Here is a 22,224-nt window from a genome sequence, read left to right on the forward strand (position 1 = left end):
AAAAAAAATTTTACCCGAAGGCGAGAAAAAAAAAAAAAAAAATGAAAAAGAAAAAATTAAATTAACTGCAAGACTAAAAAAAATCACAGGAAAAAAGCCATGAGTTCCGTGCTTGGCTTTCTCCTCCTCTGGAATTCTGCTGCTCTCCTTGGTATTGAAACCGCACTCCTTGGTAGGTGAGCTTGGTCTCGGCTGGATTTCTTGTTGATCTTCTGGGGGAGGGGCCTGTTGTAGTGATTTTCAAGTGTCTTTGCCCCAGGCGGAATTACACCGCCCTTACCCGGGGCCGGGGTGAGTAATCCGCTCGGGTTTGCTTTCAGGAGCTTTTGTTCCCTGAGCGCTTTCCGTAGAGTTCCAGAGGACGGGAATACAAATGGCGGCCTCCTGGTCTCCGGCCCGGAGGAGCCGAGAGCCCAGGGCCCCACTCCTCAGTGCGCCCTCAGAGAACAGCGCCCAGTTACTCCCGTCTGCCTGACCTCCGGCTGCGCTCCGAGCTCACCGAGCCTGCGACCGGTTCAAGGTAACACGGAGCTGCGAGCTTACTGTCGGCTCTGTCTCTGTAGCCGGCTTTCCCGTTCCAATACCCGCAAGCTCTGCGACACTCAGACACCCCCGATCCTTCTGTGACCCTGCGGGACCTGAGGCCACGCTGACCCCGCGTGGGCTTCGCTCCGGTTTAGCCTCTGGAGCGATGTCCCTCCGCGGAACAGACTTTTAAAAGTCCTGATTTTGTGCGCGGTTGCTCCGCCGCTTGCCGGGAGCCGGCCCCTCCCCCCGGGGTCTATCTTCCCGTCGCTTTGGATTCACTTCTCCGCCGGTCCTACCTTTCAGAAAGTGGTTGTTTTTCTGTTTCCAGAATTGCTGTTCTTCTTCTCTTCGATCTGCCGATGGATTTTCAGGTGTTTGCAATCTTTAGATAAGCTATCTAGCTGATCTCCGGCTAGCTGAAGCAGTCTCAGCTTGCTACTTCTCCGCCATCTTGACTCCTCCTCTAATTCTCACTCTTCTTATGATTAGTTTTTCCCAGTCCTTTGGAATTTTAGTCCGTAGTAGACATTCTGTTTTCTTTGTTGTTCTCACTGTGTTCATTTCCCATGCCCATCCCCACCTTTCCAGACCTTGTCATGGCTCCCATCCTGCCTTCCAAAGTGCGCATCCCCAAAACAAGCTTTGCAATGGCAGGTTAGAGCTTTTGAAATGCCAGTATGGAAGACAGGGCCCATTCGGTCATTGGCCCAGGGCCCGGCCCAAGAACTGTCTTCCCAGCCTTCTCTGCACCACTTGCCTTCTTAGGGACGCAGGTGTTTCAAGCCTTAACCCCAAGTAGCAGTTCCAGTTTGTTCCAGACTGCTTTCACAGGTGGCTGGACCTACCCCACCTCCCGGTTCCTGATGTTCCCACCACAAACAAGGGGCCTTTGGTTCCCAGTCCTGCCCATATCAGAGCCCAGATCCAGTAAATCCAGCTTGTGTTGTGGGACCCCAGAAGATAGAAGCACTAACTGTGCAGGGGAGTCAGAGGAGGCTGAGAAGAGAAGGCAGTTGGTGTAAAGTTCCCTACTCTGAGCCATGGCCAAAGCAGCTGTGACCCATGGAATGGACCTAGCACACCAAAGGAGAAGATGTGAAAACCAGGATCGCCTCTCGGTCCCTGGATGGGGAAACAGCATGAGGTGTTTGACACCCCAGAGTTGGTGGGTGGAGGTGGGGGGTGCTGATCCACACAGGTTCCTTAGCCAGATCATTTTTCCCAAGGCAGGAAGAAAAAAAACAAAAAACAAAAAAAAAACCTAGGATTTGTGAAAGCACCAGAAGCCTAATGGCGACACCATGAGGCCAAACCTAAAAATGCACAGAGGAGGCAGCCCTTCTGCCTCCCTCCTTCACCTGACAAGTCATCTTGGGCAAGCCCTCCGTCCCAGGTGTAATGACATCTGGGTTAGCTGCCCAGATCATTAACATCTATAACTAACATGCATGTGTCATTGGTCAGCTGTCACTCATATGACATTTTTCTGGAATATTCCCATTTGAGATGGATCTAAAGGATAAGCAGGAGCTCTCTAGGTTTGGGTTGGTGCATTTCAGGAAGCGAGAACACTGGGACTTAGAATACTGGAAAGATGATGGGATCAGAGAAGAGTAGTGTGGGGTTAAGTGGCTGACAGCAGAAGAGCAGGCATGATTCAGAATTCTGAGCTTCAGAAATTTAGTGAGTTTTTCCCCCACTCTGGGTTCCCATGGTACCCTGATGAGCTTACTGATGTTGTAGAGCTTTGGAGAGCTGTTTCATTTTGCTTTCATTCCATCACCTCCTCCCGCCCCACTTGGGGGAGAGCTCTAAGGATAGAAAAAGTTTATTACTTATCTCTGGTTTTCAAGACCTAAGGCCTTCCTTGTCATAGTACCAAAATATAGAGCATCCTTGCTAAATTGATAGATGGAGGGTTGGGATAGATGGGACAGAATGAATGGATGGATGGGTGGGTGGGTAGGTGGATTGGTGGATGGATGGATAGATGGTTGGATGGGATGGAGGGAGAATCAATGATGGACAGTAGATGAGAAGATAAATGAATGGATGGAAGAATGATGGTAGTTAGATGGGGATGGGTTAAGTGATGAAATTGGGTAGACAGATAAGTGTCTGGATTGTGGTGAATGATGAATAATGGATATGTAGGGAGACAGATGACTAACAGATGGATTGTGAATAGATTAATGGGTAGAGAGATAATGGATGGATGGATGGATGGTTGGATGATTGATGGATGGAAAGAATATGAATGATGGTAACAGGTATGTAAATAGATGGATGGGAATCTCCATGGATGAACTGAGAGGTTGGGAGAGAAAACAGCAATAATGAAGAGGGAGAGGCTAGCAGAGAAACTTGGCTGGACCCATAGAATCCATCTATCATTGCGAAGATCCAGGCTAAATGGGATGAAACTCAGCACCAAGGCTTGGTCTTAGACCAAACCCAATATTTTGCACCCAATATTTCAGAAACTGACTATAAACATGCCCAGCACTTCCCAAAGCCTATAAACAAAGTCAGAGAAGCTGAGCAAGGTCTGCAGGTTGGAATGATTTCTTTTTGGACAAACCAGCTGGTAAGTGAATCCCAGCAAACAAGATTACAACACTGATAACCTGGCTAGGTCTGAAGATGGGAGGCAGGAAATGACGGGAATGTTGACTCACAAATGCACTGAGAAGAATAAGATTCTGAGTCCAGTGGCCAAGGGGAGAGGTGGTCCCTGGACGCACCCCATAGGAGCAGGTATGCATGCCAGAGATGGACACACAGGACAGCATGCCGTAGTCCATGGGCTCAGGGACACTGCAGAGAGACAGAAGTGGCACTAGGGCTCTGAGGGGACACCACTTGGGAACTACAGGTGGGACCAAACCACACATGGGGTCTGCAATGGGAGGACACAAGGCTCCAGGGAGGACCTTGGGCCAGGATGGAGAGTGGAGGTGGGATGTAGCCGGGAGAGAACTAGATTATGGACAGAAGCCAGCTGTCCGGAGAATAAACTGGATGTGGTGTGGTCACTCCTGATCCTCGGTCCCCTCACAGTCACCTGCCTCTCTCCTTCCTGCCTTGGACTCCTCTCACTCTACCTCCGTCCCTGTCCTCTAGGTGTCTCTCTGACTTCCCATCAGTTAAGAGCTGACTTGTATCCCCCAAATTCTTCTGTTGAAGTCTAAGCCTCCAACACCACAGAATGTGCCCTCATATGGAGACAGGATCTTTACGGAGAAAATCAAGTTAAACAAAGGTCATTAGAGTGGCCTCTAATCCAATTTGATGGGTGTCCTTACCAGGGGAAATTTGGAATGTGAGGCAGACATGCACAAAGGCAAGATAATATGAGGACACAAGAAAAAGCCCCTCTACAAGCCAAGGAGAGAGGCCTAGAACAGATCCTTCCCTCGTGGCCCCTGGAAGGAACTGACTCAACCGACACCTTCATCTGGGACCTCTCACATCCAAAACAGTGAGATAGTATGTGTCTGCTGTTTAGACAACTGTCTGTGGACTTCGGCAACAGGAGCCCCTGCAGGGGAATCCATCATCTCTCCGTGTCTGCCTCTTTGCTCTCCCTTCCACATTCTATCTCTCCCTCATTGTGCCTCCTTGCGGGTGGCTGGCAGTTTCCATATTCCTGAGTCTGTGGGGATCTCTAGGCCACGAGTCTTGGAGACTAAAACCAGGAAAACCAGGGCAAGTTGGTCATCCTAGATTTTTTTCTCTTCGCTGTCTCTGTTCTCCATCTTTTCCCATTCTCGCTCTTCCTTCTCTCCAATTCTCTGTCTCTCCCTGTCTTTCTTTCTCTAATCTTCCTTGTTCTGTTACCACCTCTCATAAACTCGTGCCGTACACACGGGGTCCAAGCCAGCCACTGGGATTGTCTGGGATTCTCAGCCAGGGAGGTATACCTGGAGGACAGCAAGCTGGTCAGGGCAGACATCTTTATGACTGGATGACTGCAGTGCCGCTCAAGGTGGTCAGGGCCCACCATGTGCCTGGACAGCGTCCCACATCCCTGTCCAGGACAGGCCTCCTTCACGAGTACTCTCTGACACTGGTATTACCAAAGACTTCCCAGCAGAAGGGAACCTGATGGGCATTGTATCTTAAGTTGAGGCTGCCGTTTGCAAAAGACATGAGCTTGACATACCAAAAAGTGTTTATTGAATGAATGGATGAATGGATCCATTAATTCACTGAATTGATCAATATTATGGAAAATCTTGAGGTGCTTGGGTGTCTTGGTCAGTTAAGCAGCTGACTCCGGCTCAGGTCAGGATCTTGGTGTTCTGGAATCAAGCCCCGCATCAGACTCCTCACTCAGCAGAGAGTCTGCTTGACCCTCTTCCTCTGTCCCTCACCCATGTGCACGCAAGTTGTCTCTCTCTCTCTCTCTCTCTCTCTCTCTCTCTTCCCTTCCCTCCCTCAAATAAATAAATAAAATCTTTTAAAAATAAATAAAATAATACGGTAAATCTCTGTACCTTCCTCTCGATTTAGCTGTGAACCTGAAATTGCTCTAACAAATAAAATCTATTAAAACGTAAACAAAAATACTGGTAATTTATGTAAAAGCTACATGTTATTAATACACAAAGAGTTCTAGCAAATTAATAAGGAAAAGAGAATTCAATGAAAACGGAAAATAGACATGAATAAGCAAATGATAAACAAACTCAAATTGTCAATAAATACACGGGATAATAATAGCAAACATTTACTTAGCCCTCACTTTGAGCTAGGAACTCCGCTAGCAATTTACATGTACGATGTTATTAAATCCTCACTACCAACGAACTACTCCAGTACCATTGCTGTTACACAGATGAAGAAACTGGGGTCCAGGGAGGTGCAGCAATGTGCCTAACAGCTTTCAAGCACCGAAGAGGAATTCTCACCCAGGCAGCTTGGCTTAACACAACCTTACAAAGCAAAACAACCATCGAGATGTTATTTTTCTTATTTATCAAATTGGCCAGAATGTGATAACACTCCCATTTGGCGTGGGTATGAGAGATTAAGCATTTGCGTGTATCATTGGTGTAATCTTTTTGAGGGCAATTTGGCAATATCCATAGATATGTTGTATATACAATCGGATAAAAACTTCATCTGAAAGAAATTCTCGCATATGACCACAAAACTATACATAGAAGGGAATTTATTTTTACATCATTGTTATAAAAGTAAAAAAAAATATATGAGAAATAACATGAAGGCCAGCAGAAGAGAACTGGAATAATAATTAACAATAATAACCTCTGTATTTTATGCAATATAACGTACCCAAGAGAACAAAGAAGGTAGACTTTACATATGGCAATATTACTAGCAAGATGCATTAATTTTTAAAAATGAGTGCAGAATGGTAACTAAGTTGACCTCATTTGTATAAAATATTTAGAAGCCTGAGCTTGTGACTACAGAGGAAATTTCCTGGAGGACTTACAGAAATTACAGTGGGTACTGCCAAGAGGGGCGATAGACAGATCTTCACCATACCCTTTACACTATCTGAAATCCTTATCATGAACATGTACTGTTTAAAAAGCAAAATGCCAAGTTCTGGATTGTTTGACATTCTTATCATAAATAAGTATTCTTTTCATTTTCAAAAAGTCAAACAAAAAGCCAGGCCTAGAGTCATACAGATTGGAGTCTGAATTCCAGCTCCCTCATTTCCTGGTCCTAAAATGGGACCTCTCTGAAACTCAGCTGTTATGGCGAAGTGGGGCTAATCACAAGATGTGGAAAAGATAAGTATGCAAAACATAGTCAGTGGTTCCCCCATTTGTTTAGGGTCGGGATAAGGCGGCCTTCATTCGTTGGCAGGCTATGAAAAGCTGATGTTTTTAATCAGTTGCTTGGGTGGACCAAGAACCTCTTGTGGCAGATTTTTGGTTTCTTCCTTCCTATTAGAATGTGATAGCTGGAGGTGCAGCAACCATCTTGTGACCATAAGGACAGCCTTCACTAATACTCTGAAGATGTCAGAGCAGAATTATGGAAAGAACTTGAATCCCTGATGTCTTCACTGAGCCACAGAGCGTACTTTTAAAATGGCCCAGTACATTCCTAAATGAAATTAAAGAGTTAAGTGGGAAATTAATCCTAATTGTTAAGATAACTTTTGGTTCATAATTCAGTTACTTAGAGGCAAAAATGTCCAAGGAAGATACCATCTCAGAGAAGCCATGTGGGCATGGAATGATGGAAGAGCATCTGTCAGGGACACGGCTACTCCCTTTCCCCTCTAGTCCCCAGCCCCATGCCACTGAAGAACAGAAGCCCAGCCCTCTGCTCTCTCTCAATCCCATGCACACCTCTCAGCCACACTTCAGTTATGAAGCTCTCCCTCCAACCTCTCTCTCGACTACCATCATTCTAGCATGCACAACTGGCCTTGCAGACCACCCGGAGTCAGTGAAAATAGGAAATAACAGCAATAAAGACTCTTGAGACAGATCCCACTGCAGGGATCGTTAGACCCCGGCCCCTCTCTAACAGACAACTCCAGCTCAGACTCCTCTTCTCAGCCCACTGTCCCCCATCCTCCCTCTGCCAGACAGGGCCAGTGCCTGGTGAGGGAAGGCACAATCCTGGCTGTCTACACCGGGTCTCCCCGTGGCCCAGGAAGAAGACGACTCTCTGGGGATGGGACCACTGAGCACGTTTAGAGGCCCCAGGTAAATTTTAAGACAAAAGCAAGCCAAAGAAGGGTTATGAAAACACACCCGCCTTTACGGTGGAATGACAAAGGCTCCTACATTCAGCCTCCTCAGGTTGTATAACTCACAGCTTTAGTCAAGGGTGTAAGTAAAACGAGGCTGTATTCCCCTCCAAAGACCACAAGTGCCCTCCCCAGCCCCACCTCTGCCTGGACCCCACCCCCTCCACCTTCACCCTCTCTATCATGGAAACCGCAATCTTAGGCTCTGGTGGTCCTGGAACATTCGGAGGAGGAGGAGGGGCGGAGGAGGAGGGGCAGGCACTGCGGTGAGACCAGCGGGAGGTAGCTCCAGAATGCCCCAAGAGGGAATAAGGTAGTTGGCTCCCAGACTGCGTCCCCAGGAGCCTCCGAAGGGCGGCTCCTTGACCACTAGGGGGCGCCCGAGCTTCTCCCGCTGGCCGCACCCTCCCAGGAGCCCTCCAGGTACACTCCCAGGCCTGGAGCCCTCCAGGACCCACGCTGCAGGCAGCCCAACCCCACCAGCTCCCCCCGCACTCCCCCCCATAGCCCTCCCCTCCCTTGCGCCGCCCAGCACTTGCCAGAGGTACCGGTGTGGGGCCAGAAAAGGAAAGGTTGTCTCTTGGCCCGCAGACAGAAGGAGGACACCAGGCAGAGACTAGGCACAGAATGCTCAATAACCAAGATAAACAGTGCTTTCATGAATATTTTAAAATCAGAATTAATGTAAAAAAATGAATGACAAAATATCAAAAATTCAGTTAAAAGCAGGATCCTCCGTGAAGTATGGCTGTCTGCCGTTCAGCAAGTCTCAGGCAGTACTCCTGGTGCCTTCAGCGGGGCCCAGCTGTATATCTGAGCCTTCCTGGGACCACAGCCCTGCGGGTTCCTGCCCACTCCCTCCCCAGCCCAGGGGTGTGACCAGGAGGGAAGCTGAGCCACACCCTGGGGATTGTACCTGTGAGGAAGGGCGTTCAGGGTTGGAAACTTCTCAGAAAGCCCTACCCGCTCTCCCGGAATTCCCCCAACTCCACAGGGAAAGAAATCAAACCACCGAGTCTTCCTCAAGGGAGGCAGGTGGGGCTTACAAAAGCCACAAGGCCTGAATACAAAATGGGACCCTTGGCCACCACCTCCCCAGAGCCTTGACTGCTAAAAATGAGAAGCAGACAAAGGGAGGGCAAAGTAGAAGGCTACAGATAAGGGGCCAGTGGGTGTAGGTGAGGGAACAACTCCACTCCTCCCCAGCAGGGCTCCAGTACCCCAAATTCAGTTTCCTGGGGAGCCACGGAAAATGCCAACCCCAACTGAGGCTCCCTACTTGGGCCCTACTCAGGCTTTCTCAGTGGGCATTTTCTCAGGTGTTAAAGACAGAAGTCTCCTCCCCCTGTCCCCAGCCCTGGCTCCAAGACACAAGCCCAGTCCCACACAGGAGACAGGCACAGAGATGGGACAGCATGGTGTGCTCCCACGGAGGCCCAGGCCATGCCCCAATCTAACTACAAGCAAAGCAAGAAGCGTTTGAAAACGTGAAAGAGGAGAGGGCCTACCTGAAGCTAGCAGGTGTCACTGCACATCCAATAAGCCCCTCAGTGACCTACCCTGTCAGGCCCCAATAAGGGCCACCAAAACTGAAGACTGGTATAGTGCCTTCCAGCCTGAACAAAGCTCCTCCACTCACCCAGCAGGACTACGAACAACTGAGTTCTCATTTGGGGTAAAAGTGATGGAAATTTGCCAAAGCAACTCCACTTTAGCCCACTTCTGAGAGGCTCAGAATCTATTTGGAAAGTTCCAATGATTTGGTTGTCACCCAAAGAGAACAGGCAGGTAGGAAGGAAAAGCCCAGACTTATGAAAGTCAAGAATGCTGAGACCCAGACTCAGCCATGGTCAAGAGAGAAATGGCACAGGCCATGAGAAGAACAGGACGGCTGTTTGTGGCAAGGGGGTTAGGGCAAGGCAGACCCTTGGCGGCAGGGGAAAGGATATGGGACCATGTGGAGACACGAGGTTTCTTGAGGGCAGAGAGAACTTGGTACAGAAAAGGAAAAAAGGAAGAAACTGAGGTTCGAGAAAAACAGGGCATGGGGAGAACAAACACCATTGGCAGAGTCTTCCCACTGGGCCTGTCTGGACACGCATGGAGGTCCTGCACTCTCATGGCCACATTCATAGGATGCTATGTTTCTTCTCAGGAAAGTTTCAGAAATGAAAAGTTCCAGGCCAGGACAGACTGGGTGAGGGGTACGTGACTAAAAGCCACACACCTTGGGACGCCTGGGTGGCTCAGTTGGTTAAGCAGCTGCCTTCAGCTCAGGTCATGATCCCAGCGTCCTGGGATCGAGTCCCACATCGGGCTCCTTGCTCAGCAGGGAGCCTGCTTCTCCCTCTGCCTCTGCCTGCCATTCTGTCTGCCTGTGCTCGCTCTCTCCCCCTCTCTCTGATAAATAAATAAAATCTTTAAAAAAAAAAAAAAAAAAGCCACACACCTTAAAATTGGACACACTCACCAGTTCCAAGCCCCAAATGAGATCTTCCGTGTTCCTACAATTCCCACACTCTCTCCTATGAAGTGGGGACATGAGACATGAATTCTAGGACACCCATCTGGGAACACAGGGTACAATATCTCAGGGTACAGACCTGCCTCCTTGCTGAGCCACCCCAACTTGGAGGAGGAGAAAGGATGAATGAGTCACAGAAAGTCACTGCAGAAGAGAGCAAAAGCAATGTTTATCCAAATTTTGGAACCAGAGTCAGACCCCAGCTGTCTACCCCCAATCCCATAGGCCAATGCAACTCTGATTTGGTTTGGGTTTTTTAACAGACATTGACTTTTCTGAAATGTTCTGTGGCTTATTATTTCTGTGTAACCACAGCAACAAAACTAGCCCTGCGTTCTCCTAACCCATCAGGGAGACCCCCACGCAGCTTCAGAAAGACTGACCAAAATATGGTGAGCAGCCCCAGGGAAAGGCCCAATGAGGAAGGTGCTAGAGGCCAGCTGTGATGAGTGCCATGCTCTCCCCTCACTTTACCTCCAAGGAAGTGCACTAGTGAGTCCCCTTGTGCCCAGAGGAATATAAAGGGGAATCCTGCCGATGCAGAGTGGGCCAGTTTCCAATCTCCTAAGGGGTTACAAGGTAGTCTGAATCTTAGCTTGCTGTAGATCTCAAACTTCTAGAACAGCTTGTTAAACAGAAATAAGATCTTTAAAAGGGAAGCATCCATCTGTTACCAGACTAGAAACAGCCATGCCAAGAGGAAGGACTTGAGTTAAGCCCCTCCCCTCCGTCCTTGTTTGGATGTGAGGGTCCCTGGACCAGAACTTCAGTCGGAAGAGTGCTACCCATGTTGAAGATGCAGATTTGCACAAATTCACCTTAAATGAATTTGCCCATGATGACTGTTGATTCATAGGCACCCGGGGACCAGTGCTGAACTCTAGGATGACTTGGTGACAGGCCCTGGGCTCCATGTGTCCCTGCTCTGCCTGACAGGTTGGATGGAAACTGATAAAGGACTAGTCATAGCTTCTGATGACAAAACTGGGTCAGGCTAGAATGATGACCGAGACAGAATTTAGTGAGGGCAAATGCAAGCTCTGCACTTGAGTAACCAAGGTCACTCGGCATGAACATAAATGAGATAATTGCTTCAGAGCAGCTCCCGGAGACAAGGTCTGGGCATTCCGCAGGCCTCAGACTCCACACGCATCTACTGGGTGAGGGGCTGCTCAGGGCTTGAATGCATCTGGGGATGGGTGTCCCCCCAGGATGCAGACGTCCCTGGTTTCTGTGCACCCCTCCCCTACACCCCATGCAGACACCTGCCCCAGGGCTCCTGGAACTTCACGGTCTGTCCAGAACTACGCCTCACCTGCATAGCCCTGGCCCCAGTGGCCCTTACCTGAGATAAAATGTGCCCCAGGACTCCCCTGCGGGACCTGGCCAAGGCCAGGACTCTACCTGAGATCACGCCCTTGTTGGCTTCTATCCCTTCCCTACCTTGTGCTCCCCACTCCCCAGGTAATCTAGAATCATAGCACCAGCTTCTCTGGGGGCCCAGCCATAGACTAGTCTCCTCAGCATGGTTCTGGAAACCACGGTTTCACACCATGGCCAGAGTACACATGATCTAAGCAGGGTGTAAGCACAGGGTGAAGGATCTGGAAGGCGAATCTGAATGAGGAATGGCCAAGGAGACGGGAGGTGGACCTTGACCAGAGCCACGCTGGCTAGGCAAGAGCTAGCCCCTGACTTTGGCCACAGAAGTAGGCCCAAGGAAGAGGCGTCCCACGACACTGGCGTCGGGGGTGAGCCCCAACTCGGTGCCACCTGCTTCATGTGGGTTATTCCATTTGATCCGTGGGGCCAGCCTAAGAAGGAGCCATGACTGTCATCAAGTCATCATGAGGAAGCTGAAGACAGCAAGGTCAGTAATTTGCCCAAGGTGTCCCAGCTGTGGATGAGACCCAGGAGTCAAACTCAGACTGTAGACCATTAAGATGTAGTGCCACCCACCCCACTCCCGCGCAACACTTTCAGATCCAAAGTGTCAGGATCTTCACTGGGAAGTTCCCCTTGCCTCGCCACCTCCCCACCGTGAAATAAGAATGCAGCACTTCTGGGGACAGAGACCCAATCCAGAGGATACTGGCAGTGATGTCCCCATGGAACAGCACCATTCTCCACTCCTCCACCATCTGCATCCCCCATACACAACGTGAGCTTGGGGTGGGGTGGGGGGAGACTACACTCTGGCAGCAGTGGCTTCTCCCTTGGGGTGGGCCAGTGATTGCCTGGGAGGGTAAAAGCAGCCTGGGGCTTGGCAAGAGATGTGTGCCCTGTGTCCTGGCCACGCCCAGAGGTGATAAGCTCCAGGAAACCAGTCTTCAGCTGTTGGGGGGCCCTTACAGGAAGGGGAGAACAATGGACAGAAGGGAGGAGTCCCTGGAGAAGAAGGAGGGGGATTCCTGCCTGGAGGAGGAGCTCAGGATCCAGGGGGATGCTCCAAGAACAAAACCTACCAGAGAAAAACCAGACCAGCCAGGACTGTGGACCCTTGCCTGGCAAAGCTCTGACCTCCAAAACTTTATTTCAAATTCAGAACAAAACAAATGTACAAATAATGAAATCCACCACCTCCCACAACAGGGCCTGAAGGGGACCCAGAGATTCTGGTCACAAATCTGGAATCTGAGGGGAGATCTGCAAACTAAGCAGGTGGACATATCTTGAGTCCCTAAACCACAACGGGTCGTGCCTGGCCAGGGAGGGGCCACAGCAATGGGACAGGGATGAGGGGTTCATTCTCCAGGGCAAACTCAGGGATTCTGCTGTAGTCACTAGGTAAACCCACTGGCCAGGGCTATGCGGTCTGAGCCATGGGGCCATGGCCAGGGTGGCAAGCCTACCCAGGAGGGTATGACGGGGTCCCCAGCCATGCACAGTCCCAAGGCCAGACACACCTGGATTCCAACACCACCCTGCAAACATTTATCTCAGTTATGAGTTGGGTAGAAGGTTTGGCTGGCCCTTCCCACTCAGGGCCCAGCCCAGCCCAACATCCTGGCACTCTAGGTGCAGACTAGAAGCGGCACGGGTTGGCCAGGTTGGCCCCCATCAGCCCAACAGAGAATGAACTCATTCCAATTTGCATATAACAGAGAAAGTCTCTTAAGGGTTTCACTGATCCAAGCCAAATATCCTGACATGTGACCCTTCACCTGCCTCCTCTCGTCCCAGGTGGTGGCCTCGCCTCCTTTTGCTCAAACTGGAAACCTCAGGCTCCTGGAACTCCTCCTCCTTCCTGAAGCCACTGCAGAATGGGTGTGTGGTGTGTGTGTGTGGCGCATACCCAAACCCCAGCTCCCCTTCCGTCTCCCCTTGACAGGCACCCCCCTTGGCTCGTACACCCACATCTCCTGGGCCCTGCCTCCCACCTCGTCCTGTCCTCACCATGGGGCACCCTTGCCAGCCTCCCAACCCAACAAACACTCCGACAGAGGCTACATTACCGTGGCTCACCACAGCATGAGCAGGACGGGCACCTCCAGGTCTCTGACCAGACTGTCCCAGCTGCCTGGTGTGCCCTTCCCCACGGTCCATCTGTCCAGCCCCACTGTGTCCTCAATACCCTGCTCAGCATCTGGGCCCTGACCCCACCCCAGGGCAGGGGACCCTGAGCAGCCCCCTAACCTCTTAAGAGTACGTTGGTGGACTTACTCTTCGATGCTAAGCCCAAGATGACAACACAAGCCTGTCCCCAAACTCCACAGCGCCTGAGAGATCTTCAGGCAATGAAGTCAGTCTGTACCAAGCCTGTGTCCTGGGCTTCCTCACTCCATATCCCTGGCTCCCCACTGCCTGGCCCAGGTCAACTCACATGGGCACGGCTGAGAGAACAGGCCCATCATGGGCCTCCCTGCTCCCCAGGGCCTCATAGCTCTGGCCATTTCCCACGAGGTGGAAGACCCCACTCCAGGCCCCTTCCCTTTTCCCACCCATTTCTCCCTTCCCTCCTTCCAAGGACCGCACCAGCTGGGAATAAATCATTAAGCCACAGGAATGAGGTGACAAGGGTGCAATTTCAGGCCCTGCCAAAATATTTGGGGACAAAGAGCCACCTGTTCTCCCCTTCCTGAGACTGGCTTCTGCCACGATGACCAACAAGGGGGCTGACTCTTAGTAGCACCCCCAGCCCTTCTGTAACGCTCAGCACCCTGGTCCTGATGTGCCACCTCCCCCACTGTCAGCTCAGCAAGGGTGCAGACAGCCTGTCTCATTCCCCAAGAAACCCACAGAACCCCGCACAGAATAGTGACTCAATAAATTCTTCTGGTTCGTGACTGTACTGCACTAACCAGTCATGTGCTGCAGGAAAAAGACTGCAGCCTTCAGCCAGCCTTGGCTTTGAACCTTAGCCCACGCCCTCCAGCAGGCCAGCCCCGGGCCTGTCAGGTACAGCCTTGCCAAGTGTCCATGGTTTCATCCAGATAATGGGGCAAAGAGGCGGGTGCTCCCCAGGGTAAGGTGACAAGCACAGTGGGGGGCACACAGGCTGTCTTCAACATCCGTGCCCTGCGCTAAAGACCCAGCCAGTCCTATCACTTGGGCCCCCAACTTTCATGTCAGGAAGGTGTTATAGCTCAGCACTATAGCTCAGCTCTAAAATACAGCCACCAAAAGCCTTCAGAGAAATTGCAGCAGACTTCTGAGGAGAGACTACACAGAATATCAAGTATTTTTACAGAAGAATCGGAATCTCCTCCTGCACGGTGCTGAAAGTCTGTCCCAAGGTTCAGAGCCTCGACGTGCAGAGATGTGGCTCATGGGGATCAAGCCCTTAAAAACCAGCCCAGCTGTGAGAAGCAGTGGTCCCCCGGGCTGTGGTCCTGCGCCCTGCGGTCAACCAACAGCAGAGACACGTCCACAGCCGCCGGTAGGACCAAGAAACGTGGCACCCCCTGCAGCCCGGGCCCTGAGGCTGAGTCTAAGGAGGGCTCAGGAGAGCTCCAAGGGCCATGGCCCCTCACTCGGGAGCTCCCCCAGAGCAGCCGCAGCAGCTCGGGCGCCGCAGGGACTGCATGACGGCTCGCAGCGGCCCCCGGCGGCCCTCCGCTGACAGGCTGTCCTCGCTGGTAGGCGCCCGCTGCAGCTGCTCAAACTGCATCTCCAGATGTTTCTGGATGGCCACGCCCAGCACCTCGGGGTCCACTGCAGCTCCGTACACCTCCCAGGTCATGCCCTCAGCATCCCATCGCACATCCCGCACGGGGGAGGGTGCCTCCTCCAGGTTGGCCCCCACGGTTACCTCCGGGAATGTGTGCAGGGCCGCAGGGCCTTCCAGGGGCGGGCTGGTGGCCACAGCCTTGCAGACAGCCATGGGTGCTGCCTGCACACCAGCATCCTGGGCTGACAGAGAGGATGCCAACACAGGGGCCAAGTCACTGGCTGAGGTCATGGTCCACACATCCTTGGTCCTGGCACCAGGCTCCGTGGCTGACCCGGTGGGACCCCAAGGGTGATGGGCACAACAGTGGGAATGCCCAGGGAGCACCCCAGGCAACCTACACTGGAAGTTCACCCCATGCTGTGCTTGTAGCCCAGACTCACTCACAGAGGCCACTAGCTTGGGGAAGGCCAGGATCCCTGGGGCTGGCAGGGCGTGGCAGCAGCCACTGGTCCCCACCTCCCTCATCCCGCACAGTAGCGTTGCTGCAGACAGGGCGTGGCAGGAGGCGGTTGCCGGCTGCCCAGTGGCTTCGGGTCCGGCCTGGGGGCTGCTGCTGGCGGGGGCTGTCCCTCCCACGTCTGGTGGCGTTACCCTCACCTGACTCTCTCCCAGTGTCCAGGCTGAGTTCGAAGACCCTTCCTCTGGAGCCAGGTCCCTTTCTAGGCTGGCAAGGGCCTGGCCTCCCTGGCCAGAAGTACGGCTGGGCTGCAGCCGCGCCCTGTGGACAGGCAAGCTGCCAAGGGCCGAGCAGCTGAGGCTGGCCTTCTGGGTAGCACCGCGACCCCGGGTCTGGGTGCTACGGACCAGGTCCGAGTGGCTCCTCTGCATGGCAGTGGCGCCAGGGGCCCGCAGGCGACACAGATCACCACCGCCCACAGTAGACACATTGCCCACAGTGCTGCTCCGCCAGTGGCCCACAGCACGGGGCCGGGGCCGGGGGCTGGATGCCTGTGCCTGCTCCTTGCTCTCAGTGTGCTGTTCCTCCTCCTCTGGACTCTGCAGACTGCTGCTGGCCTCGCCCGGCTGGGCCTGCCATACGGTGCTGCTGGCACTCTTGCGGAGCTCTGGTCTCTGCCCCTGGCCTTCACCCAGCAGGCTGGACGAGCTCCGGGACAGGGGCTGCGGGCGGGGGCTCCAGGATGGCCGGGCACCTGGCTCGGGGCGGCTGGTGCTCATGGTGGCCTGCAGGAAAGAGAGGGAGGGAATGGAGCTGAATTGTGTGCAGTACCTCAGCTGGACACTGCCGTGGGCTTGCGCGGAGCTAGGCACGCTGGGAGGACAGCTGCAGCCCCAGCTGCCTGATGGCCCAGAGCCATGAGGACACCAGACACTTAAAATCAAGATCAGCACACATTACACTGGAAGATGTCCCTGCAAATCTGATAACAGTACCAAACGATTAGAACCAGCCCTAGCACAAGGTCCCAGAGACCACCCACACCAGCTGCTAAGTCTTTACTGCTGCCTTACCTGGCAAGACGGGAATCCAGGGGAAAAGCCATGTCTGCTGGGACCCTGGGGTGGGGACTGCAGCACTGGGGGCGGGGGCTTTGGGACAACAGCTCTTAGTCAACCAGCCCAAGAGCATTGCAGTATTTTAATAACCAGTAAAGCTTGACTGGCAAATACTAGCCTGGTTCCTCCTAAAACTGTCCGTATCCATCTTGCTCTGGAGTGGGGCCTCCCTGGGACAGAGCTGGGGCTCCAAGGAGGGCTGTGAGATGAAAAACAATGAACAGAGGGCTCATGAAGGACCTTGGATTCTCCCCCGCCCCTGCTCCCTTTCCCACCCTCTCGGGCCTAGCCTGGTTGAGCTGTCCTGTCTCTTGGACTCAGTCTTGGCAGCTGTGAAGGGGAAACGGGTTTCCTGACTCCCAGCTCAGGCTCCAGGGGGAGGGAGAGGCCCCACGAGCCAGCCCTTTACATGTTCACTTGTTCCACAGCCGTCTCCAAGCACCTACCGCCTGCCAGGCTCTGGAGTTGGGAGACGAGGAACCAGCTTGGATCCGGCCGCACCTCCAGGAATGGGACCTAACCTCACCAGGCAGGCAGGCCCTCCATAAAATTTAAATTCCCTCTTGCCACGTGTGCCTGCACTCTCCTCGCCTCCCTCCCCACCTGCCATTCCTGTCCCTTCCTCCCGTCACACAGACCCCTCTGGATCTGCTCACAGCCTCCTCCGCAGCCTAGAGCCTGGCCCCTTCAGCCTCAGCACCTCCTCCTGGAGAAGCGTGCCCAGGCTGGGCTGGCTCCATCTCTGGCTGAGCACTGGCTGGCCTGGATGGAGCGACCTAAGCAACCGTGGGCCTCCCACCAACCCAAAGCTGTTGGAGCAGCCCTGGCGGCCCGTGCCCCTCAGTCTACCCAGCACCCACAACGGACGTGACACTGGCTGGCACTCGGCCCGGCTGTTATGTGTCTGCCTCAGAGAACAAGAGAGTGAAGCCACAGGGGAGAGGGCTGAGTGCCGAATATGGGGTCCGAGAGAGCATTTCCAGGAGAGCTCACTTCGCATGATGGATCAGAGAAGGCCTCCCGGGAGCCCAGCTGTGTAAGTGGGGCCCAGAGAGAAGGAGAAGGGGCCGGGGGAGAGCACAAGGCAGGAGGCACACGAGGGGAGGGGAGGAGGCTGGGCAGGGCCCCAGAGGGGATAAGGAGGAGAGGTCAGGGCATGTGGGCCGGCCTGGCCCCAGCCAAAGCTGTCAGTGAGGACCCTCCCCCCAGGACTCCCTGCCAGGCAGGACCAGCTGGAGAAACAGGGCAGGGGAAGAGAGGCAATCCCAGTCCTGCCCTTCCACCCCTGGCCTGATAAGAACTACCAAGACACCAACCGCCTTGGCCAGGTGAGCAAGGCCACCAGAAAGAGAACGTGGGAAGGACTCTCAGGAACTCAGTTTCTGTATAATTACCAACTTCTTCTGCCCCAACACTCAGGAGACGGCTGCCGGCTCTTCCACAGTGAGGATGCTTCTGGAACTGCAGTCCCCTGAGAGCTCAAGGCTTGCTTTGGAGTCCAGTTCAGCCCAGCTTTGTGATGGTGGGAAAGATTCTACTCTGCACTGCCCTATAGATGGGCACCAGCCACATGTGGCTCCTAAGCCCTTGACCTGTGGCCTTTGTGACTGACAAACTGGCTTCCTGATTTCATGTCCCAGTAAGCCATTTAAAGTGTAAATGGCCACCTGTGCTTAATGACTCCCCTCTGGGACCCATGGGCTCTAGCTCCAGCCTGCACAGGTGTGTCCCCACCTGGCTGCTCCTCGCGGCCGAAGCCACACTGGTCCCAGGCGTCAAGAAAAGGATAAGCAGCCAAGGGAGGACAAGAACCCAGGCCCTGCCCTCCAGGAGCTCCAAGATGGACGTACATACAGAGAAGGGCAACAAAGCCAGTAACAGTCACAGTTATGAGGACGTTAAAGAACAGCTCACAGGGCTGTCAAACCACCCCCCCCCCCCGCCGATGCCCCGTGCCAGGCACAAATCACACCCTATCTGCACACTGGCTCACTTCACTGTAATTGTCACAGCAGCCTCGTAAGGTACACCATCCACCCCATTCTGCAGATGAGGAGGCCAGAGCTCAGAGAGGTGTCCCAACTTGCCAGTAGGCACACAGCTGGCGAGCAGCTAAGCCAGGAATCAAATCCAGGAGCGTCTGAGTCCTGGAGACTAACATTCCCCGACTACCGCCATCCCCCGACTTTGCATTTGCCCTGACTTGGCTGAAAGACCAGCACCCAACACAGCCTCTGAAACCCACCGACCTGAAACCCTCCTGGAAAGCAGGGCCAGAGAGAGCAAGGTCAGGCCCTGGCCCCACTCTGAGGAAACAGGGGGGCTGAGGTTGCGGATACACTCAGACTCCTCTGGGAGCTACTCAGAAGCCACCAGTGACAAGGTTCCCACTGTGTCCCCCTCACCAGATGGCTGCCTCACCAGGACGAGGCATCCCCCCAGAGAAAGCAGTGACCACAGAGACCCTGGGCGGGTGGCTATCTGTCATTTTCCTTCTTCACCTCACCTCCACGAGTGGCAGCTGACAAAATAGAGGCCAGGAGCAGTTGAGAAATTTCAGAGAGCCCACAGCTGAACCCCAATGGGGTATTTCTCCCACAGCCTGGTCTTCTTGGCCTCGAAGGAGGAAAATGCTGTGAGGGAAGTCACCCAGATTATCCCAGTGAAAGGAGGCTTCCCACACCCTCATCGCCAAGAAGAGGGGCCTCCCAGGGAGCAAAAGGAGCTGACCAAATGAGCTTTGGAGCCATGGGTGAGCAAGCAAGGCAAGGGGTCTGCTTCTAAGCCTGATTCCTCCCCTTCCCGTGCACCTGCCCCAGGCAGACACCTACGCTCCCTGAGCCCCAGTTTGCCCAGTCTGCAAAACAGAAGCAAATGCAGCTGCAAGGTTGCTGTGAAGTCTACTAACATGACGGTGCACAGACGGAATAGCGGCTGCTAGTAATAATCTCTTCTTTCCTCCTCCTATCAGGAGCGACCTGTGCTCAAGGTATCACAGGGACTAGGACTGGGGGCAAAGGGACCTTTTCGAGACACCTGTAGGGGAGCTTCCTCTCGCTTCCCAGTCCTTCCTGTCCTCATCTCATCCTAGGACCTAGTCACCACCAGGGTCCCCAGTGTCTCCGTCACTGCACTAAGCTTCCCAATCTATTTTAAAACTTAAGCTGGGAGGATACGCACCCATGCTTGTACATACATGTATGTAGATGCACACCCAAGTCTGGAGTCTGGCCTGAATGGCATGCACACTTGCCTTAAAAACCATGGAGAAGGCTCTGGTTTCACCCCCAAACAGATCCGAGAAAGATGTTTTAGCACAAAATAAATGACAGGCACACCGAGCTATCCAAGACCGCTAGTGTTCTTTGGATGACACCTTACTGTCCTCTCTCTTGCCCCGTTTGATGCTAAAGTTGCAAGATGGCAATGTCTTGTGGCCTATATAGGATCTCCTACTGCCTCAGTTCTGCTGCTCAGTAAATGGAAGAACAACTGGCCTCACGCGGCAATCAGCCAGCATTATTTTGAGTAAAGCCTCCCAGTCCTGGAAAACCTCCCAAACTGGCCCAACCAAAAAACAACAACAACAACAACAAAAACCCGAAACAAAACAATAAACGATACTGCTAGGTTGACTTGGTCAGAGATTCTAGCTCCTGCCATACCACCCAGCAGAGAGCTCAGGCCTTTGGGAGTGCGGCCGGGGCAGGGCGCACAAAAGCCACTTCAAGCAGGCCTGGTTCAGACCACCCTGTGTCATCCACACACATCTCCTCTTGTCAAGAGATAAGCAGTTGGATGATGACTTCTGCTTCCAGCAAAACCAAAACAGGAAAAGCAAACTCATGTGGTCAGCAGGGGAAACTGCTCCAATGTTAAAATATGGACCTTACCCCTCAGGGACCTGGTAGGGATACACGGCAAGGGAACCCTTGGTTGGATAGTGGGGGTGTAGCAATCAGATAGTGGTCTGATCCATCCCAGCAGCAAAAGAGGGTCTGACAGGACCACTCAAGGCCAAAGTTGGGCAAAGCAGCAAGGAGCATTCCTGAGCTACCGAGAGGGATTGTTTAAAGGGGACAAAATCTGCCCATCACAGGATGAGGGGGCCTTAAGTATAAAATGCTCAGGTCACATGCTGTGCCGCTAAAGGGTTCGAGGATAACTGTGAGCAAAAGCCCAAAGGACCCAGCACTGCTCATCAGAGAGGCCCAGGCCCCCAAACGCCCCAGAGCTTCCTCCCCTGAGGACAATATGCCCATACTTCCCAGGAGGCACCTGGGGTGGAGGAGGTCAACCTAAAGGCCCAGGTGCCCCAAACCAGAGGTAGCCAGGGTAGCTAGTGTATCCCTCCCTGCATGCTCCCGGGCACCCATGCCCGCAGGCACCCATGCACCAGCATGGGCCTGAGCCCCACCCGTGGCCGCATGAGAAGCGGACGCACAGGCCCATCTACTGTGGGAGCCTGCAGGAAACAGCATCTCCACAGCTGCTCTCTGCACACCAAATGTACAGGCCGCCTCTGGCTCTGGGGCTAGAGGCCTGAACACACCACACCATACTCTCTCCCCCAGAGCAGGGGCCCCTTCCTGGCCCCTCCTCACAAAGCCCACTGGACCCAGGGAGAAGGTCCTGGATACAATCCCCCAAACTAGGCTACAGATCTTCCCAGAAGCAAAAGCAGTGACTGAGGGAGGATGAGGCTGTGAGGCAAGGGGTATGGATGGAGGGCAGAAGGAACGCGAGGGAAAGGAGGTTTGGGGCTGGAGGCCTCGCGGAAGGGTGGAGGGAGGGGTAGGGATGGAAAAGGGAGGAGGAATGGGAGGGGACAGCGATAGTAGCGGAGATGGAGGCAGAAGAAGTCGGGGTCCTAGGCAGAGTGCTGGACATGGGAGGATGGGCAGAGGAGACGCGAAAGAGGGGATGGGATAGGCAATGAGAGGAGAGATGGGAGGAGGGATGCAGCCATGGGGGCGCTGAGCACCAGGCTGGGGCTGTGATGCGGGGGGTCGAGCGCACGAAGAGGTGAGGAGTGGGGTTCTGGGGCGCAGGAAGGGAACGCGCTGCCCATCCCACCACCCTTCCCCCTACCACCCGCATGCCCACAGCCGGCCTCTCACCCTCTCGCCCGCCCGGGGCCGCGCAGGCCGGCGGAAGCGCTGCTCCTGCGGCCGCCACAGGTGCCCGGCGCAGCTGCCCAAGATGGAGCCGGAGCCCGACCCGGCCCGGGCCAAAGACGCCACCCGCCGCCGTCCGCCTGGCCCGCGGAGCCAGCGCCCGGGTGGCGCCCAGGGGTGACTGGGGGGCTGGAGAAGGAGGGGCGCAGGGAGCGGTGGCCCCGCTCACCTGGGCCAGCCCCCGCGCTCCACAGCCCGCGTCGGCGTCCGGGCCCCGCCCCCTGCCCGCGGCCCCACCCCCGGGACCCGGCCTGCCCCGCCCCCACGGCCGCCGAGCAGTCCGGCGCCCACAGTCGCTGGAGCCCTACCCCTCTGTCCACGAGCCCCCAGTCCTCCTTCCCGACCTCAAGGCAGGTCTCCACTATCCCGTCTCTTCGGCCCCGCCCCCATCACGATCCCCTGTTATACGCGCCTGCCCTGCGAATTACCCAAGACACCCATCTTCTCGACTTGCCTCCCAACCCCAATCTTATAGGCTCGGCTCCCCACAGCCCTGAGCCCCCGACTGAGGCCCCAAGTCCACTTCCTCATTGCCCCGCCCCTTCGGTCCCCGTGGTAGAGC

The 22,224-nt window shown here is 54.0% G+C and overlaps 1 protein-coding gene across 1 annotated transcript; it reads right to left on the reverse strand.

Moving 5' to 3' along the window:
* Window positions 1-12,313: 12,313 nt before the first annotated feature.
* On the reverse strand, window positions 12,314-21,825 carry GPRIN2 (G protein regulated inducer of neurite outgrowth 2). Its single transcript, XM_059169680.1, has 2 exons — window positions 21,606-21,825; window positions 12,314-16,152 (listed from the first exon to the last, which is right to left on the reverse strand). Exon 2 carries the CDS (start codon window positions 16,144-16,146, stop codon window positions 14,767-14,769), a length of 1,380 nt encoding a protein of 459 aa, XP_059025663.1. The 5' UTR covers window positions 16,147-16,152; window positions 21,606-21,825; the 3' UTR covers window positions 12,314-14,766.
* Between the last annotated feature and the right edge of the window lie 399 nt (window positions 21,826-22,224).

This window comes from Mustela lutreola, chromosome 4, assembly GCF_030435805.1.
Source record: "Mustela lutreola isolate mMusLut2 chromosome 4, mMusLut2.pri, whole genome shotgun sequence".
NCBI lineage: Eukaryota > Metazoa > Chordata > Mammalia > Carnivora > Mustelidae > Mustela > Mustela lutreola.